Source organism: Carassius gibelio, chromosome A16 (assembly GCF_023724105.1).
Source record: "Carassius gibelio isolate Cgi1373 ecotype wild population from Czech Republic chromosome A16, carGib1.2-hapl.c, whole genome shotgun sequence".
Lineage (NCBI taxonomy): Eukaryota > Metazoa > Chordata > Actinopteri > Cypriniformes > Cyprinidae > Carassius > Carassius gibelio.
Window position 1 is genome coordinate 18932097 of NC_068386.1, and position 16052 is coordinate 18948148.

Below are 16052 nucleotides of genomic sequence, written 5' to 3' on the forward strand. Positions count from 1 at the left end.
CACTGTCTGATGCGAAACTGTAGCTGACGGCTGAATGGTTGCAATTTTATCTCTAATAGTATCGATTTTAGAAGTAAAGTAGTTCATAAAGTCATTACTGCTGTGGTGTTGGGAAATGTCAACACTTGTTGAGGCTTTATTTTTCGTTAATTTAGCCACTGTATTGAATAAATACCTGGGGTTATGTTTGTTTTCTTCTAAAAGAGAAGAAAAGTAATCAGATCTAGCAGTTTTTAATGCTTTTCTGTAGGATATGCTACTTTCCCGCCAAGCAATACGAAATACCTCTAGTTTTGTTTTCCTCCAGCTGCGCTCCATTTTTCGGGCTGCTCTCTTTAGGGTGCGAGTATGCTCATTATACCAGTATAGGCTACTAAATGTAATTTTGATGATCCCCTTATTTTGTTATAGTTATTGCAATTTTGTACATTCTGCATGAAGAAATTGTGAGTAAATATTATATTATATTATATTTTTACAAATAAATATTTATAATATACAAAACACACACACAATATATGATAAATTCATGATCTAACTCATAGCATATAAACACAAACAGACACAACACAGTGTAACACAATAACAGCCTAAAAAGAAAATTTCTAGAAAACCGCACACAGAGCCCTGAGGTATCTCTGACTTCTTAAAAGCATAAGCATCCAGAGAGGGGCTCTTGTGTTTGATCAGGTTGAAGCCAGTGTTTTTACGGTTGTGTACCCTGTCTGAGTTTCTCACACAGTGAAGGATCTGAGGTTTATCCAGCCAGCTGCTGCCACTAACAACCAGTCTAGCTGGAACCTAGCGACAGAGCCATTTACAAGATCTAATTTCTTTATTTACATTACAGAGCCTATTTACTCTAATTACAGATATCAGTCAAATTAAAATGTACCACATTTAATAAGAGTCGTCAAAAAGTCAAGGTTTTTGTTTACAAAAAAAGTAATAATTTAGTTTTCGATCATTTATTAACCATCCAGCATCCTTTGGGACATATGTGGGCAAAATCTTTTTTTTATTTATTTTTTTATTTGTCCAATAAAAATAAATAACTCCTACACAATGCAGAACATATACAAATTAACAAAGGGGTCAGTCTATACAGCATTCTCATTGTGGCACACACACATAAAAATAAGCATATTTGACATACAAATATAATACTTTTAGAGGTAAATAAATAAAATGAAAAACCACAAAATTTAAATTGATTGATAGCTTTTATTTTATTAAAGATACTGTAGCAATATGATATCTATACAAAAAAAAAATATAAAAAAAAATCACACCTGAGATCTTTGTGCCCAAATGTCATGAAGAACCAATTAAGGGCTATAATAAGGGCTAAATAAAACCGTAAGCCTAGATTAAGCTAACGTTTTACAGCGCTATCGAGGCTACTGTGTGTCACATGACAAGCATGAGGATCTGACCCCCTTCACTCGTTCCCCTTCAAAAATAATAAGCGCATGCCGCCCCTGAACCTATTTCCTCCTTATCAGTTCACCTTGACTGGGTGACCAAAAGTTTCTGAACACCAAACTGGAGTCGTTGATTTGCATTCAGTCATGTTTTAATGGAGGCTGTTTTCAGAGGCCAAGGATCTACAAAATAAGCCCATCCTCTAAAATGGACCAAAACAGATAAAAAAAATACAAGACTTTCACCCCATCTATATATACTTTTTTTTTTTTTTTTACTGCAGCCATGCATGAGTATGATTCCCTTCTCATGAATGTTCATAGAAAGTCATTCAGGTTTTGAAATGAATGGCACTTCATTTTTTTGGTGAACTATCCTTTTAAGAAAATGTTCAATTGGGAGCTAAGCGGCTGTGACTATGAAATAGATTCAATAAGCTTATTAAATTAAATTAAATTAAATTAAATTAAATTAAATTAAATTAAATTAAATTAAATTAAATAATAAATATAATTGCATAGCAAATAGTATTCATTTATTAGTAGTAAATATTTATTTTATTTAAGACTGCATGCTTTGGGAGTACTACAGTGAAAATTTATTTTGTAAAAATATTTTTTAGTTTGATCACATTTTTCTGTGTCCCCTAGGTACACTAAAAAACTGTGTTTATTCTTTAAAAACCCTTATATAAACTCTTTCACGGGTTTTCCGTGTTCTGGTATACAGTAGAGGGTGTTATTATCAAGAGACCAGGTTATTATGACTCTACTGAAAGAGTATTGAATCCCTGGATCAGAACACAGTGATGAAGAAGCAGAATCAAACAGTCACATATGTAAGTAAGCATGTTCAGATATTCGTACAAAACAATATTCTGAGGGCCATGAAAGTCTTGCAAAGAAAAGATGATGCTGGCAGTAACTGGCAACTTAAAAAAAAAAAGAGTTAATTAGAATTCTTTTATCTCAAAACTATTATATAACCCCTTTAAATTCTAAACTAATAAACATTATTGACATTATAATATATAAACATTATAATGATTTTAGAAGTTTATTCAAGTTGTAGGACATGATTGCAGACACAGAAGTAGAGATGTCTGCTTCTCGCAGACAGCAGAAGGTGCTTATTTTATATAACGCACTCATCAAAACAGCAGAAGAGTAATTGGCCCCTACAGTCCTTTCTGACTGCCACTCAAGAGACACAGAGAAAGAGCCAAAGCCACACAGAGAGAGAACGCTAGACCGAGAGAGAAGGTGTGTGGGAGGACGGGTGGGCGAAAAGAGAGGGATGAGACAAGGATGAAAACGAGGGTATGGTAGGACACGGCTAGAGCCCACCAGCATGTCACCTCTGAGTGAGAGAAAGAGGCGAAGGTGGGATGTGTGTGTGTGTGTGAGTGTACACGCATGTGTGGTGAGAAACAAGTGTGGGCAGAATTGTCTGTGTAGGTGTGCGGGTGGGTGAGAGGACAACTGACCCTGAGAAGAGCACTACATTTAAAAAAAAAAGGTTTTAGAGTTCAGAAAGTTTGTAGTGAGACTGAGAGAGAAAGAGAGAGAGAGACAAAAAGAGGATGTCAAGGCCTGAGATGGGTAGTGATTCTGTCAGACCCAGCTGTGACAGACCTTCACTGTGCACAGGACAAAACTAAGCAAAAACAGATCAACAAGCTGTACTGTATATTTCAAACAAACATATTGTGGGAACATGGCATTCTGCATTAAATAAATGTCAAGATTAAAAGTTTGCCCTCGTTTTGTATGGTTCTCTTTACTCATCTAGAGCACAAAAGGAGATGTTTTACAGAGTACAATGAAAAGTGAATGGGAACTGTCAAGCTGCAATAAATATTAGCAGTTAATTAGCAGTTAACCTGTTGCTATCTGACCTGAACATATGTTTGTCTCTGTGCCGTGTGGTGAATCAAACTCGTTCAGATTCAGAGGGAATGAGTCATGTATGCTGGATTCAAACTCAGCTGATAACTTACATTTTGATCACTGAAAAAGAACCGATTGAAAAGTCATCCGTGTTTGGTTTCTAAACAGCCGACAGACTGCAAAAATGTTGTCAAGAAAAGTGTTACAGTGCCATTCACATATTTTTTATTTAAAAATGTAAGAAGCAGGAATGTGGGATCAAAACTCAAGGTCTAGAGATGCGCTTTTTCAGGCTAGTGCAATGAAGGAAAAAACAAACGTGGCTGTTTTTTTTAAGAGACGTTTGTTTTTTAATAAAAACCCATCTGTCTAATAACACATGTAATATCATACAGTGGAGAATGCAAATGCACATTAAGGGCAACCCTAAATATTCTGCCTTAAATTATTAAATACAATTAATTGAAAGCTTTTGAAATGATCCAAAGAATGTTTCATTTTTGGTTGAACTATTCTTTGGCTGAAACTGAGTGTAGTTGGGTTTGACAGCTGCGTCTCCCAGGTACAGACTTGAGCGAAGGCCTACACGTTTCTGCAGTCATTCCTGATCTAGGCAGCTGGAGGATGTAACGAAGACTCTGGCGTATTTCCCAGCAGTGAGAGGATTAACTATACGGTCAAACTGTGCAGTCACGACAAGACACAAACATGCCCAGAAGCACCACAATCAAAACACAGCGGAACATAAATTAAAGGGGCGGGTGGGCTGGCCCGGCACATTTACATAAAGGCAACACCCCAGGCCAATGGAATTAATGTTATTTAAGTATCTGTTTCATGTGCTAAATTGTGGTTTTTACTTCCATATCCACACGTTTTGAGTTGTTGTGAGCATGTTGCTATGCTAGGATGTTGATTGGTGGTTGCTTATTAGCCCAAGTCAAAAAAAAGACCCACATTTCTATGATACGGAGCCTCTTTTCAAAAACAAAACACGAAATATCTTAGAGAAGACCCTCATGATTTTTTCTGCTTCTGATTCCGCATTCCTTAGTTTAATTTGAATAAGTATATACTTCACAGCCATTGTTCAATATATTGAGTTATGCATGTAGTCTGGATGTATTACATTCGAAATGCATGTTGTCATTGTCAGTGACCTACCTTTTTTCTGAACAGGACAAAACAAGGGAAGTATTTCTTATAAAATCTAGACTGGATACTTCTGCCTCTGCAAGGTGATCATTATAATTACCCTTCTACAATGGCACTCAATCAGTGGGGTGTCAAACTAGTGTGATCTGAAGCGCTTTACCCACAAGCCTGCTGAATTGCTTCATCTACAGCCTTCAGCCACATACTTAAATAATGCATGTAATGACTGCAATGTGATTAAAATAAACGCTTTGCCTACACATGTGCTACATTTCAACAGAACCGCTTTGGGAGGAACAAGTGGCAATAATTATGGAGTTCTGGGCCATCTTTTATGGAGGGAGAGATTGGATTTCATGCAAGCACAGAGAAAGCATCGCAGTTCAGAGAGCACTAGCTCGGGGCTTCACGATGCGATAAGTACGTTTCCATGGTTACACAGGCACCAGGCCATACGGGTGGGAAGAAAGATAGATCGCACACCGCTGAACTTCATCTGATGAGCGTTTCAGCCATTTGAACCCTGAAGAAAACTTTTTGCGCACTGATAAATGTTCTATGGCGGGAGCGAAGCGATGTGAAAAGTGGAGTCAATAGGTGCTGCTGAATAGCAGTCGTGATGCACTCAGGCTCAAGGGAACATTTCACTTCTACATCAACAGTTTTTGATCTGATTTCTGAGGTGACTTCCTGAAAAGCTAAAAGGAAAGGTCAGGTTAAAGACAACTAAAATAACTTGAGTTTGCTTATCGCCTCAGTACGTTTCAGACTACACTTTAAGACACCGAACCTCTTTTTATCTTTCTTTTTAATAGATGTAAGAAAAAAGCTTAATCTTACAGGAAAACAGACCACATACTCGCATCCCTTTGCAGTGTTTCAGTTAAAAGTTTCTTTTTCAAAACAAAATCCATAAAAACGGACACTAAAATATACATTTATAACATTTCATAACAAAAGTCTTGAGAAGCAAGATACACAAAATCATTGTGTACGTTTCTAAAGGATGATGCTTCAGTCCCTGACAGCAAGCTGGGATTGGTTTAACTTCCTGTCTTGTGTCGAGTCAATGAAGATCCCAGTCCTGAACATACAGGTCCATGTCAATAAACACTTTCACTGTCCAACCATACTTTTTAACTTCCTAAACTTGTTTTTCCCCATTCTGTTTGTATTGTTCTTCAACAAGTTCTTTCTTTTCATTTCGTTCTTCTTCTCAAACTGGCTCCCCTCTTTCTTCTCCATCACCACCTCTTTTGTTGAATCTCCATTCAGTTCCTTTACCTTCTGCATTTTGTCAGGTTTCTCATTCTTTTTGGATGTTTCACCATCCAACTTAGCAATTTTGGCCTTTTTGGGACCATTGGGTTTTTTATTCTCAGCTTTCACTCCAGTTTTCTTTGTGATGATGGGCGTCTCAGATTTTTTCAGTTTTAATTTCTGCTTCTGGCCCATGTTGCTTTTCTCTGGCGTTGAATTGGGCTTCTGTTGCTTAGACTCTGGTTTCTGGATCTGCTCGGACGAGGCTGCGGTCTCCGTTTTTGAAGATTCTTCTTCATCTTCTGAAGAATACGTTTAAAGGATTAAAATCAAATCAGAAACCAAACAAGATGTGGAAACCAATGGGAAACGATTACACACCTCTTTCTCTCGGTGCGCTGGGGATGGCGTTAGACAGCTTCTTTAGCTTGGCCACAAAAAATCCATCCATGTTTTGGGAGTGAGGATAGAATCGGCGAGACAGTTTGAGAGATGGATGGAAACGTCTTTCTTTGAATCTGTGGAGAGGAACGTCATCATTTCTTACACTTCCTCTAGCAAACTCATTAGCTTAATTTGTAAGAGTACATGCTTTATTGCTGTAGATGGATCTCAAATAAGGCCTCATTCATTACCTGATGAATCCCTCCTTGCCAAAGTCTAGTCCAGTGGGGACCAGCTTTACATTTCTCTTCTTTAAAGCATAGTCCACCACCCACTCGTTCTCCTCTACCTATGGACAAGACAAATCAAATCCTCATAAGAAAATATAAATAAATAAATGAGCATGTTTTAGCAATCATCTAGACATTTCAGTGGTTTTTCAGATACCAACTCATACAATTATGACATCCATGTCTCCCACTGTTCCTAAAAATGTTGCATTGCAGCACACTGGTTTAAAATTCAACATCTGCATCAGTCCATGTCAAATCAGACAGAAACCGAAAAGCTTTTTGCTGCATCAACTCCGGCTTAGTTCAAAGGTTGCGTATTTGCAATATTCGTATATTTTTTTTAACACTTCCAACACTTTCAGTTTCGTTTCAGCCAACCTATAATGGCAATAATGTGACTGACAATGCATGACTAACCATAATAGAGCATGTGCAGTAAACAAGGTATCCACCAGTTGGAGAATCAGCATTGACGGAGTCAATAGCAGACAGGATGAGCTCCTTCTGCAGGTGAGCCGAGCGAAGAATATCAGCCTCGTCCTGAGAAACATGAGAGATGTTTTAGGTTTTCAATGGAGAATGCACATTAAAGAAACAAAAAAAAGTCTTTAGAATAAAGTCTGGTCTTAAAAAGCTTCATCATCAAATGCCACTAAGAGAAAATTATTTTACTTTGCCAGTTTTTACTCCTGGATCTTTGGAGATCACCCCTGTCCCCGAACAAGGAGCATCTAAAAGCACTCGGTCGAAACCTCCCATCACCTACCATTCACAATAAAAACATCTGATCAGATACAAAAAACTATTAACTGTATAGAAATGTATATGTACATGTGATAAACAAAAAATCCTGATAAGTACCAAAAACATGATTAACTGAATGCAAAAAAAAAAAAAAAAAAAAAAAAAAAAAAAAAAAAGGATGGTGCGGACCTTGGGGAACTGTCTGCCGTCATAGTTGCAGATGACAGCGTTAGTGACACCGAGACGATGGATGTTTCCCACGACGCTCTTCAGTCTGTCTGCATTTGCGTCATTAGCCACAATCATGCCCGTGTTCCTCATGAGCTGAGCTGCATCACAAATGATACACATTTTGTCTTTACACACTCTCAAAGCATTTGGATCTAACATTGTAGAAATGCTGGACTTGGATTCTTTGGTATCGACTGTGCCAATAAAAAATACAAAGGCTCCACAGAGATTAGCCAAGTTACAATAACACAGCAGTTGGTGTGACTTTCACAGAGAAGCATACGCTCACCCATATAAGTGGTCTTTCCTCCTGGAGCGGCGCTCATGTCCAGCACTGATTCCCCCTCCTGGGGAGAAAGCGCCATTACAGGCAGAAACGATGATGCACCTTGTAACATGTACTGGCCTGACAAATATTCTGGAGTTGCTCCTATATAAAAGAGAGGATTACAACAAACATCCTTGCTTACAGTCGTGAAGGATGGAGAATGAAAAAAAGTGTTATTTTGAAATGACACTGGAACTAACCAATGGGAACAGAAGAGTCATAGATAACCAGCCCCACTTTGGACCATTTCCCCAATGGATCCAGGTTCACTCCTCTGTTAATCAGAGCCTGTGTTAAAGAACAAGCACTTCGATTACACGAGTGACTCACAAGTCACAAGCCTCCCGGTTTTCATCCAAAATATCTTAAATTGTGTTCCGAAGACGAACCAAGCTTTTACAGGTTTGAAACGACATGGGGGAAAGTGATTAATGACAATTTTCATTTTGGGGTGGAGAAACCCTTTAATGCCATGATTTTATGAATTAAGACTTTGTGCTCTGATTTAAGACCTTTTTCAGATCTTAAAGGTCCCCTTCTTCGTGATTCCATGTTTTAAACTTTAGTTAGTGTGTAATGTTGTTGTTAAATAATATCTGTAAAATTCTAAAGCTCAAAGTTCAATGCCAAGCGAGATATTTGATTTAACAGAATTCGCCTACAAAAAAATGACCCGTTTGGACTACATCCCTCTAGTTCCTGCAGTAATAACGTCACTAAAACAGTTTTTTTGACTAACCACCGCCCACATGAATTCACAAACAGGGGGCGTGGTCTTGTTGCGCTCCGACGGAGAAGGAAGAGCTGTTTGTGTTTGTCGCCATGTTGTTGAAACGCTGTTTTTTTTCATCTCTGAGTCCAATCATCTTTGTTTGGGCTTCCCAGGAACACTGTACTTTGAGATTAATGATTACAATTTATGTTTAACTCGGTTCCCGAAAATTATAATGCACATGTAAAACTATGTGCAGCTCATTTTGGTGAAGACAGCTTGCTGAGGACAACTTTCTCAATCTCAATCAGTTTAATGCTGGATTTGCACAAAGATTATTCTTGAAAGATGGAGCAGTTCCCTCTTCGTCTGGAGAAGGCGTTGTTTATGGACCACAACCGGTAAGTGTATTTTATTATTTAAGTTGGTGCGTTTAACAGTTTCTGTAACTTATTACACAAAGGGCAACGCTGTTTAGCTTTGTTAACTAGATGTTAGGGCTGTGCAAAAAAACGAATGCGGTTTTCATGCGCATCTCGTCAGTAAAAACGCTCCTCCTGTGATTATAAATACATCTCCAGCACGTGCGTTCTAGCCCAATCACGTTACCAGGAGGGCAGCCTGCTCTCAGCTGCTGTCACGTCACAACACAGGAACCGCTGGCCCAATCAGAACTCGTTACGTATTTCTGAACGAGAGGCTTCATATAACAAGGAAGACATCAGCCCGTTTTTGTGACAGTGAAAACAGCAGTATACAGATAGGTGAATTGTGTGAAAAATACTGTGTTTTTTTACACGCGAAACATGAACACATGTTATATTGCTCATTGTTAACACAATCAAAGCTTCAAAAAAGCACGTAAAACGGGAAGGACAAGACCCAAAGAAACCCAGACACAGATTTCACATTGTCTTCAGGTGTATTAAACTTTGACATGCAAGTTGTGCCAAATCGACGGATAGAAAACTTTTTGGCTTAGAAGTGACCTCTGTGTGAGCAGTGCTTCGCACATCAGTACACTATTGATGAAAAAGCACAGTTAGTTCCTAATTCATCCAAAAATATTTCCAAATTTAATCTCACAGCAAACAAGAAATTGAGTGAGAGACTGTAATTTTAACCAATGTTATTTGAACTTCAGATCTGCATGCCTCATTCAGGTGATTATTTCTTTTAAACGCCACACATCACCTACAATATTTTGCACAATCAAAGATTGACAGATAACCGGCCTTTTGACATTGTTCTGATCTATCAGGATATGACATTATTGATTCTACTATTACACTGCGGTCATATGCTTTTTGCAACCAGCTCTGATGCCGTGATGACTGATCATGTTTTGGAGCCCATGTTTAACACCGTCCAATCACAGCAGAATTAAATGGGACTCTAACAAAATATCACAACATTTTGGTTAAAAGGAAAATAGATCTTTTCGGACCTGAGCCAAGTCTCTCCTCCTGGTCTTCAGGGTGTTGGTTCTGATGGTGACTGGCCTCTGGATTTCATTGGCCTCAAGAAAATCAATCAGCTGAAATAGAAGATTGTATCTGTGCATCAATCAACGTACAAGTTTTACAAAGACAGCTATTTTCTGATATAGATGTACTGTCAATTCATATAGAGGTGGAGGGGGTGTGGTCATCCACCCCTTCAGATCTTGACAGACACTTCCTCTGTCCTGTTAGCATAGCCACACACCTTGTGAGGAAGCAGATGGGTGGTACTAAAACAGGAAGCATCTCTACTTCAGCGATTTAAACTGTAATAAAACCTGTCGTGCTAAGTTACTCCTCATTAGCAGATACGAACACACACACACACCTCAGAGACGGGGAAAAGGTCCATGAGTTTGCTGATGAGGAACTCGTTGTAGCTGTAGTAGGTGCAGAGGTCAGAGCGCAGCAGAGAGAGATACTCCGATCTCTCTTTACCCTCTTCTCTCTTCTCACTGAAGTGAGACAGCACATCCACATTATCTCTGATCCTCTGATGGATGGTCTGTAGGTCCATCGCTAAAAGACCTATACATGCGAGAGATGGAGGGTTAAAATAAACTTTAAGATCAAATAAAAGCTGTGAATTTCGATAGTTTGCTGACATACTAAGAGTTGAACTCACCCTCCTTCGCTCGCTCCGCTGCACCTGGGAGTTTGAATTGTTCGGTTTCATCAATATTTGCCTGTACAGTATCCTCTTCCTCCTCCCCATCTTCCTTTAAATCATCCTTTTCTTCATCATCATCGTCATCATCATCATCGTCACTCTCTGGTTTCTTGCTGGTCTGTTTTTTCTGTTTTCTTGCAGCTCTCTCAATTGGCAGAAGCTGACAGGGCAAGTAGTGAGAAGATTACAATAAGGAAAGGCCTACGCTTAGAATACTACGCTGATTGTTTTCTAACAGTGTTAATAGTGTATAACCATATGTATAACCAATAAACAACAAGCAAAGTCAGAGATGCTAAAACTGCTTTAGAGATAATTTCCAGTTCACCTCATATAGAAATGGAAAGTCCTACAAATGTTTTTCATTGGTTGAAATCATACCTCTTCTCCATCACTGTCTTGTTCATCCCCTTCATCAGCACCATAGTCATCAACCATATCATCATCCTCCTCCTCCTCCTCCTCCATTTCCTTTTTATCAAAGCCCTCTTCATCATCATCTTCTTCCCATTGGCTGTCACTGTCCTCATCTTCTTCAGATTGTTCAATCTTTCGCTTCCTCGGCACTGGTTTTAGCCATTTACTATTCTCATCTGTGAATCCTGAATTAATAAAGCATTGATTTACAAATTCATGGGTGCATAAACCTCGTAATGCCATTATAATTTCATTTATAAATGTTTAAATACCTTTTTTAGGCTTTTCCTCTTGTTTGGGTTCTTTAGTCACTTGAGCTCTTTTTACAGCTCTGTTGAAATTTATTGGGAGAAAAAATAATAATAATAATTTTCACAAGTATTTATCACCGAGATACCAAAATATGACAAAATAATTAACTATGTGTATTTAAAAGTAATCATTTAAAAGAAATATACCGTTTTCTTGATCTGCTTGAAAGTTTTTTTGGCCCATCATCTGCGAATAGAGGATAACTATTGTCATATCCATGATATATTTTACAAATGAACATATAAACAATGAATAAGTGAAACAAGAAGATATAACCAAATAAACATATCGCTCCGAGAATGTGTTTTTTTTTTGTTGCTTTTTTACCATCAACTAAAAACTTGGACAGCTCAGTTTCTGCTCCCTTCTGTTTTCTGGCCTTGCGTCCAGGTCCTCTCTTCACCTTGATGGTGGGGTCCAGCTTCCTGCCCATGACTGACACCTACAAAGATGCTCTACAGTAGCAACACAAGAAAACTATTAACAAGCAGATATTTGACAAGAATAGAAAACACCATAATTATAAGGGAAGAAAAACTGAAATCTAGACAGAGTGTGTCTTTCATACTGACATAGGTCCCTACAGATGTCTAGCTTGTAATCGTGACAAACACAACTTTCACTGAGGTGGCTGGTTGATGGTCAGAGTGAAGCAGCTTCCAGTGTTTTACACAGGTAACACTAATATACGTGTTCATAAGGCCATTAAAATGCAAACCCATTATGTTTATATTATTAAAGCGAATTCAATATCATATTTAAATAGAAAACATTAAGATGTAACATACTTTATTTGCGATGCATTTATTAGCACGCTGCTGCAAACTACGAGACGAGCCTATTATGAACCGATTAAAAAACTAAAACTCTTTAGACACTTACCGTTGAAGAAAAACACGCTCTTGCGCTTATTCTGGTCTTCTCTAGGACACACAGAGAAACTGTACCTTTAATTGAGTTAAGTTGACGGAGTGCATGTGTGGCTCTCGCGCTCTGCTGTGAACTATCGCACGTGTGACTTCAGCACACGCTGGATTCCCGGAAGTCGCTAGCGATTCCCGATTGGTGAACGATTCACTCTTTGGAGTCGGATCTTTTCCTAATCCGTTGATTTATTAATTTGTTTGTTTTTATTGTTGTTTTTTTTCTCCAGGTGAACCGAGGTTGAAATAAAACTTTTTAAATAAAAAATACTTTAATAACCGACCAACACATTCGTATGAAACAGAGATTGTTTGTTTATTTTAAAGAGTATTTATTCATTTAAATGCGCAAAACCCGTTTTTGGCCAAAGTAAAATTAAAGTGATGTAATTGTACTAACAGACTAATCAAGAAGTAATAAAAAAGACTGATAGATAGATAGATAGATAGATAGATAGATAGATAGATAGATAGATAGATAGATAGATAGATAGATAGATAGATAGATAATAAAGTACTAATGAATCGTTTCAAAAGTTCTTTACATCGATCTGTTCAAAAGAACCGATTCATGTACATGAACCGGACCTTCGATCATTACTTCCGTCGCGCGAAATCTACGAGAGCAATTTGATACTTGAAGTTGTTGGAGAGCTTCAGTCATCAGTTGTATGACATTTCATAGAGTTATATGAGCATAACTGCTTCCTCAGACACAGCCATGGAGGACGAGTGGGAGGAAGAGGAGCAGCTGGTTGTGGCGGAGCTGTCTGGGATGATCAGCTCGGATGTAATCTCCAGTCGGCAGAGCACGTGTAAGATCGTGGACATCGACAGCGAGCAGCCCGTGATGCAGCTGGGACGGTATCTGTTCGCCGGGGAGTACGAGGATGCCATCGGAACCTGCGTGATCTTTGAAGAGGTCGGTGCAGGTTCTAGTTCAGCTCTTAAATACAAAGGTCACACAATGAAGAAACTAAAGCTTCAGCGGACGTTTCTGTCGGAGAGGAAGGAGGACGAGCCCGTCTCTAGCGGAATAGAGGTGATGACTCTCAACGACGAAGAATCGTTCGGCAGGAAGAGCGCAGTTTGTCACTACCTGGATCCCTTCGACATGGAGAAGTCTGTGCTGGACGAATCTAACGAGTGCGAGGACCCCGAGATGAGCGACGAATCAGCGGCCGAGATGGAGGAGACCGAGACCGACGCGCGAGCCGCGCTCCTGGAAGACTGATCTCTGATCGTGTAGATACTGCATCGTGTACATATCGGTTTATGCTTAATAGAAGTGGTTTTGTATTTTGGTTGCATAAGTCTAGTTTATGTGTCCGTTCCATTTGAATATTATTTTATTAAAGATGCACATCTATTTCTATCTATGATCCAAGTCAGTGGTTCGCTTCTGAATCATTCAGGTTGAACACCTTTTTTTTTGCACCGCAGTATTGTACAATAACAGAATGCAATAGTGTCAATTGTTTTATTTATTACTATTATTGAATAGACGCTGCCTTGCTAGGAGAACAAAGCCCTGCCTATAGCATAGCTATCCAATTAATACATAATTATTAAACACTGGTTTATTATTGCTTGGCACTAATCGTCTTCTGTATAATGGTGTATTTTTGTGTTGCATGTGAAAAAAATAAATAAATACACAATGTCCAAAATAATCAAAAAAATCACAAACTCATCCCAACTTAACAACGGCTGCAGCAGGAACTGTTCAAATGAACTCTGCAAAAACCGAGAGCCTGAGACCCACTCGAAAAGGTGTCAAGTGTGGTGAAAGAACAAGGAAAAACAGGAAAGAAAACAAACCCAGCAGGAAAAATAAACATCAAGCCTAGACAGACAAAAAAAAAAGACCTTTAAGTAACATCTAAAGCAGATCTGACGGTAAAGGAGACTAAGATGTCACGCATCAGAAATAGTTTTAAATGCAAATATGAGTTTATTACTGTATGTATAGACATATACACTATGAAATTGAGGTTTAATACCCCACATTTTAAAGGGGTATAACTGTTTGCTTCAGTGGGAGTTAAAATGGTTACAAAATACATTTTCTCCTCTTTTGTGATGTCATATAACACAATTTTTGCTCAAAGGAGTGGCCCATATACACACACACACACACAGAACACAGTCCAAAGGCCTGTTCCTCAATCAGACAGAAACATGAAAGTTCATAATGGTTTGGTTTTCATCATAACACTCCCCAGACCTCCTCAAATGCTGAACAGATTTTGGCACAGGTCAGAGCAGCAGACAGAGGATAGTTACTGATGGACACCGTCTTCTCTGTATAGTCAATATTCACCTATGACAGGAGGGGGAAACAGATCAGTGATTGATTTCAAAAGCGATGAAACAATGCACATTTCTGAAATTATTTTCTATGCACAGAGAATGTGGTTCATCTGGCTGAGAGGAGAAGCAGGATCAGACTCACTGTGCCATGTGCAAACGCTCCAATGACAACAGCGGCGGGTCCATCTTCAGGGACAATTGTTCTGGGACACACAGCATCTCCTGCTTTGAAGGATGTCGAGTATCGGGGGCATCCAGCTGGCAGGTGGTCCGACACTGGATTCTTAATCAGCCTTAACAAACGCTGAGGACCATCAGCCGCTCTCACACTCAGCTTGTGCAGCAGCTGGACTACACGAGGACAAACAGAAGATAAACTTACTCTGAATCTTTCTGCATTACAACACTGACAGCATTGAACTGACTGCTGATTACAGTAAATATGCAAATAGAGTGAATTTACCCATTAGTCCACAAAACCGTGCAAAAGTGCGAGGAATTCTCGTCTGTGGGTTGATCTCGATCAAAGCGTTCTTCTCTGTGTGAATGTAGACTTGAAGCAGTCCAGCTCTGTTCAGAGGACTGTCCAGTAACATCAACAGGCTCTGTGGGAACACAGACGGGACATCAGAGGACAGATTCTCAGTGCATTCGAAACATTTATAAGTTATAAGTTGTAACTTATTATTTTTCAACTTAACTCATAGTGTATCTGCTCAATAATGTCTCGTTAAAAGAGTTGAGCTTTACCTGATGTGTGATATCAGGGCGAATCTTCCCTGGGTCTCTTCCACTCTTTATGATCATACTCTTATGTTGATCACAGTTCAGCAACTCAAATGTCTTTCCAACCTGCATAGAGATACGCTAATATTTAAATACTGACACATACAGTTAGGAGAAGTGTTATTGTTTACGCTGTACTGGCGATCCCAGTGAATAACACCCGAGCCGTTGCGTAGTTGTCCTTTACCTTCACGGTTTCAAGCGTCGCTCCTTCTAAAACAACAACAAGACGCTTTTCCGCCATCTGCTCCTGCAAACTTTTTTGTTGTTTTGCCGGTTTTGGATCATATTCATCTAAATGCTCCAGACCACGCTTGTCTCCAGCGCGTGCAGCCATGTTGACACCAACTCCGACGCATTAAATGTGCGTCACAACGACGCGTTTGCGCAGAATCGCGCTGGTCGTGCTTCTCTCGATGCTCTTTCAAATGAAAAAGCTACTACAGTTACCAGTTTCTTCAGTGAAGTAACTCATTGCTACCCCTTGTAAGAACTTATCTATAATTGCTTTTTATTATTATGTTTTATTTTATTGTATTTAAAGTATTTTTATTTTATATATATTCGTGATTGTACATTTAATGTATGACATCACTGTTACATATTGTAATTGAAATTATGTCTGCCTCTAAAAATTTTAATTTGAAATTGAAATTTGTATTTTCTGGTGTAAATTGAGACATTATTTCTTTCACATAATTACAATGT

The 16052-nt window shown here is 38.8% G+C and overlaps 3 protein-coding genes and 1 non-coding gene across 5 annotated transcripts; 1 reads left to right on the plus strand and 3 right to left on the minus strand.

The window, feature by feature from the left end:
- Nucleotides 1-5260: 5260 nt before the first annotated feature.
- LOC128030987 (probable 28S rRNA (cytosine(4447)-C(5))-methyltransferase) lies at nt 5261-12376 on the minus strand. 2 transcript variants are annotated; one of them, XM_052619127.1, is made up of 16 exons: nt 12205-12376; nt 11650-11777; nt 11469-11508; nt 11283-11341; nt 10975-11195; nt 10549-10753; nt 10252-10451; nt 9869-9958; nt 7910-7997; nt 7671-7811; nt 7340-7479; nt 7079-7168; nt 6824-6946; nt 6365-6462; nt 6111-6247; nt 5261-6028 (listed from the first exon to the last, which is right to left on the minus strand). In XM_052619127.1, exons 2-16 carry the CDS (start codon nt 11753-11755, stop codon nt 5586-5588), a joined length of 2181 nt encoding a protein of 726 aa, XP_052475087.1. In that variant the 5' UTR covers nt 11756-11777; nt 12205-12376; the 3' UTR covers nt 5261-5585. The 2 variants fall into 2 exon arrangements, with proteins under 2 accessions (XP_052475087.1, XP_052475086.1); XM_052619126.1 differs by having other exon boundaries at nt 5261-6031; nt 12205-12374.
- LOC128031237 (small nucleolar RNA SNORA29) lies at nt 10025-10166 on the minus strand. Its single transcript, XR_008188074.1, has one exon. It is a non-coding gene; the product is annotated as a small nucleolar RNA SNORA29 (small nucleolar RNA).
- A 474-nt stretch (nt 12377-12850) lies between the features above and the next one.
- On the plus strand, nt 12851-13634 carry LOC128030989 (general transcription factor 3C polypeptide 6). Its single transcript, XM_052619130.1, has one exon. The coding sequence runs from the start codon at nt 12937-12939 to the stop codon at nt 13477-13479; it is 543 nt and encodes a 180-aa protein (XP_052475090.1). The 5' UTR covers nt 12851-12936; the 3' UTR covers nt 13480-13634.
- Nucleotides 13635-14176: 542 nt separating this feature from the next.
- LOC128030988 (ribosomal RNA small subunit methyltransferase NEP1-like) lies at nt 14177-15741 on the minus strand. The gene is made up of 5 exons (XM_052619128.1): nt 15532-15741; nt 15309-15410; nt 15022-15163; nt 14701-14909; nt 14177-14568 (listed from the first exon to the last, which is right to left on the minus strand). The coding sequence occupies exons 1-5, from the start codon at nt 15679-15681 to the stop codon at nt 14455-14457; spliced, it is 717 nt and encodes a 238-aa protein (XP_052475088.1). The 5' UTR covers nt 15682-15741; the 3' UTR covers nt 14177-14454.
- Between the last annotated feature and the right edge of the window lie 311 nt (nt 15742-16052).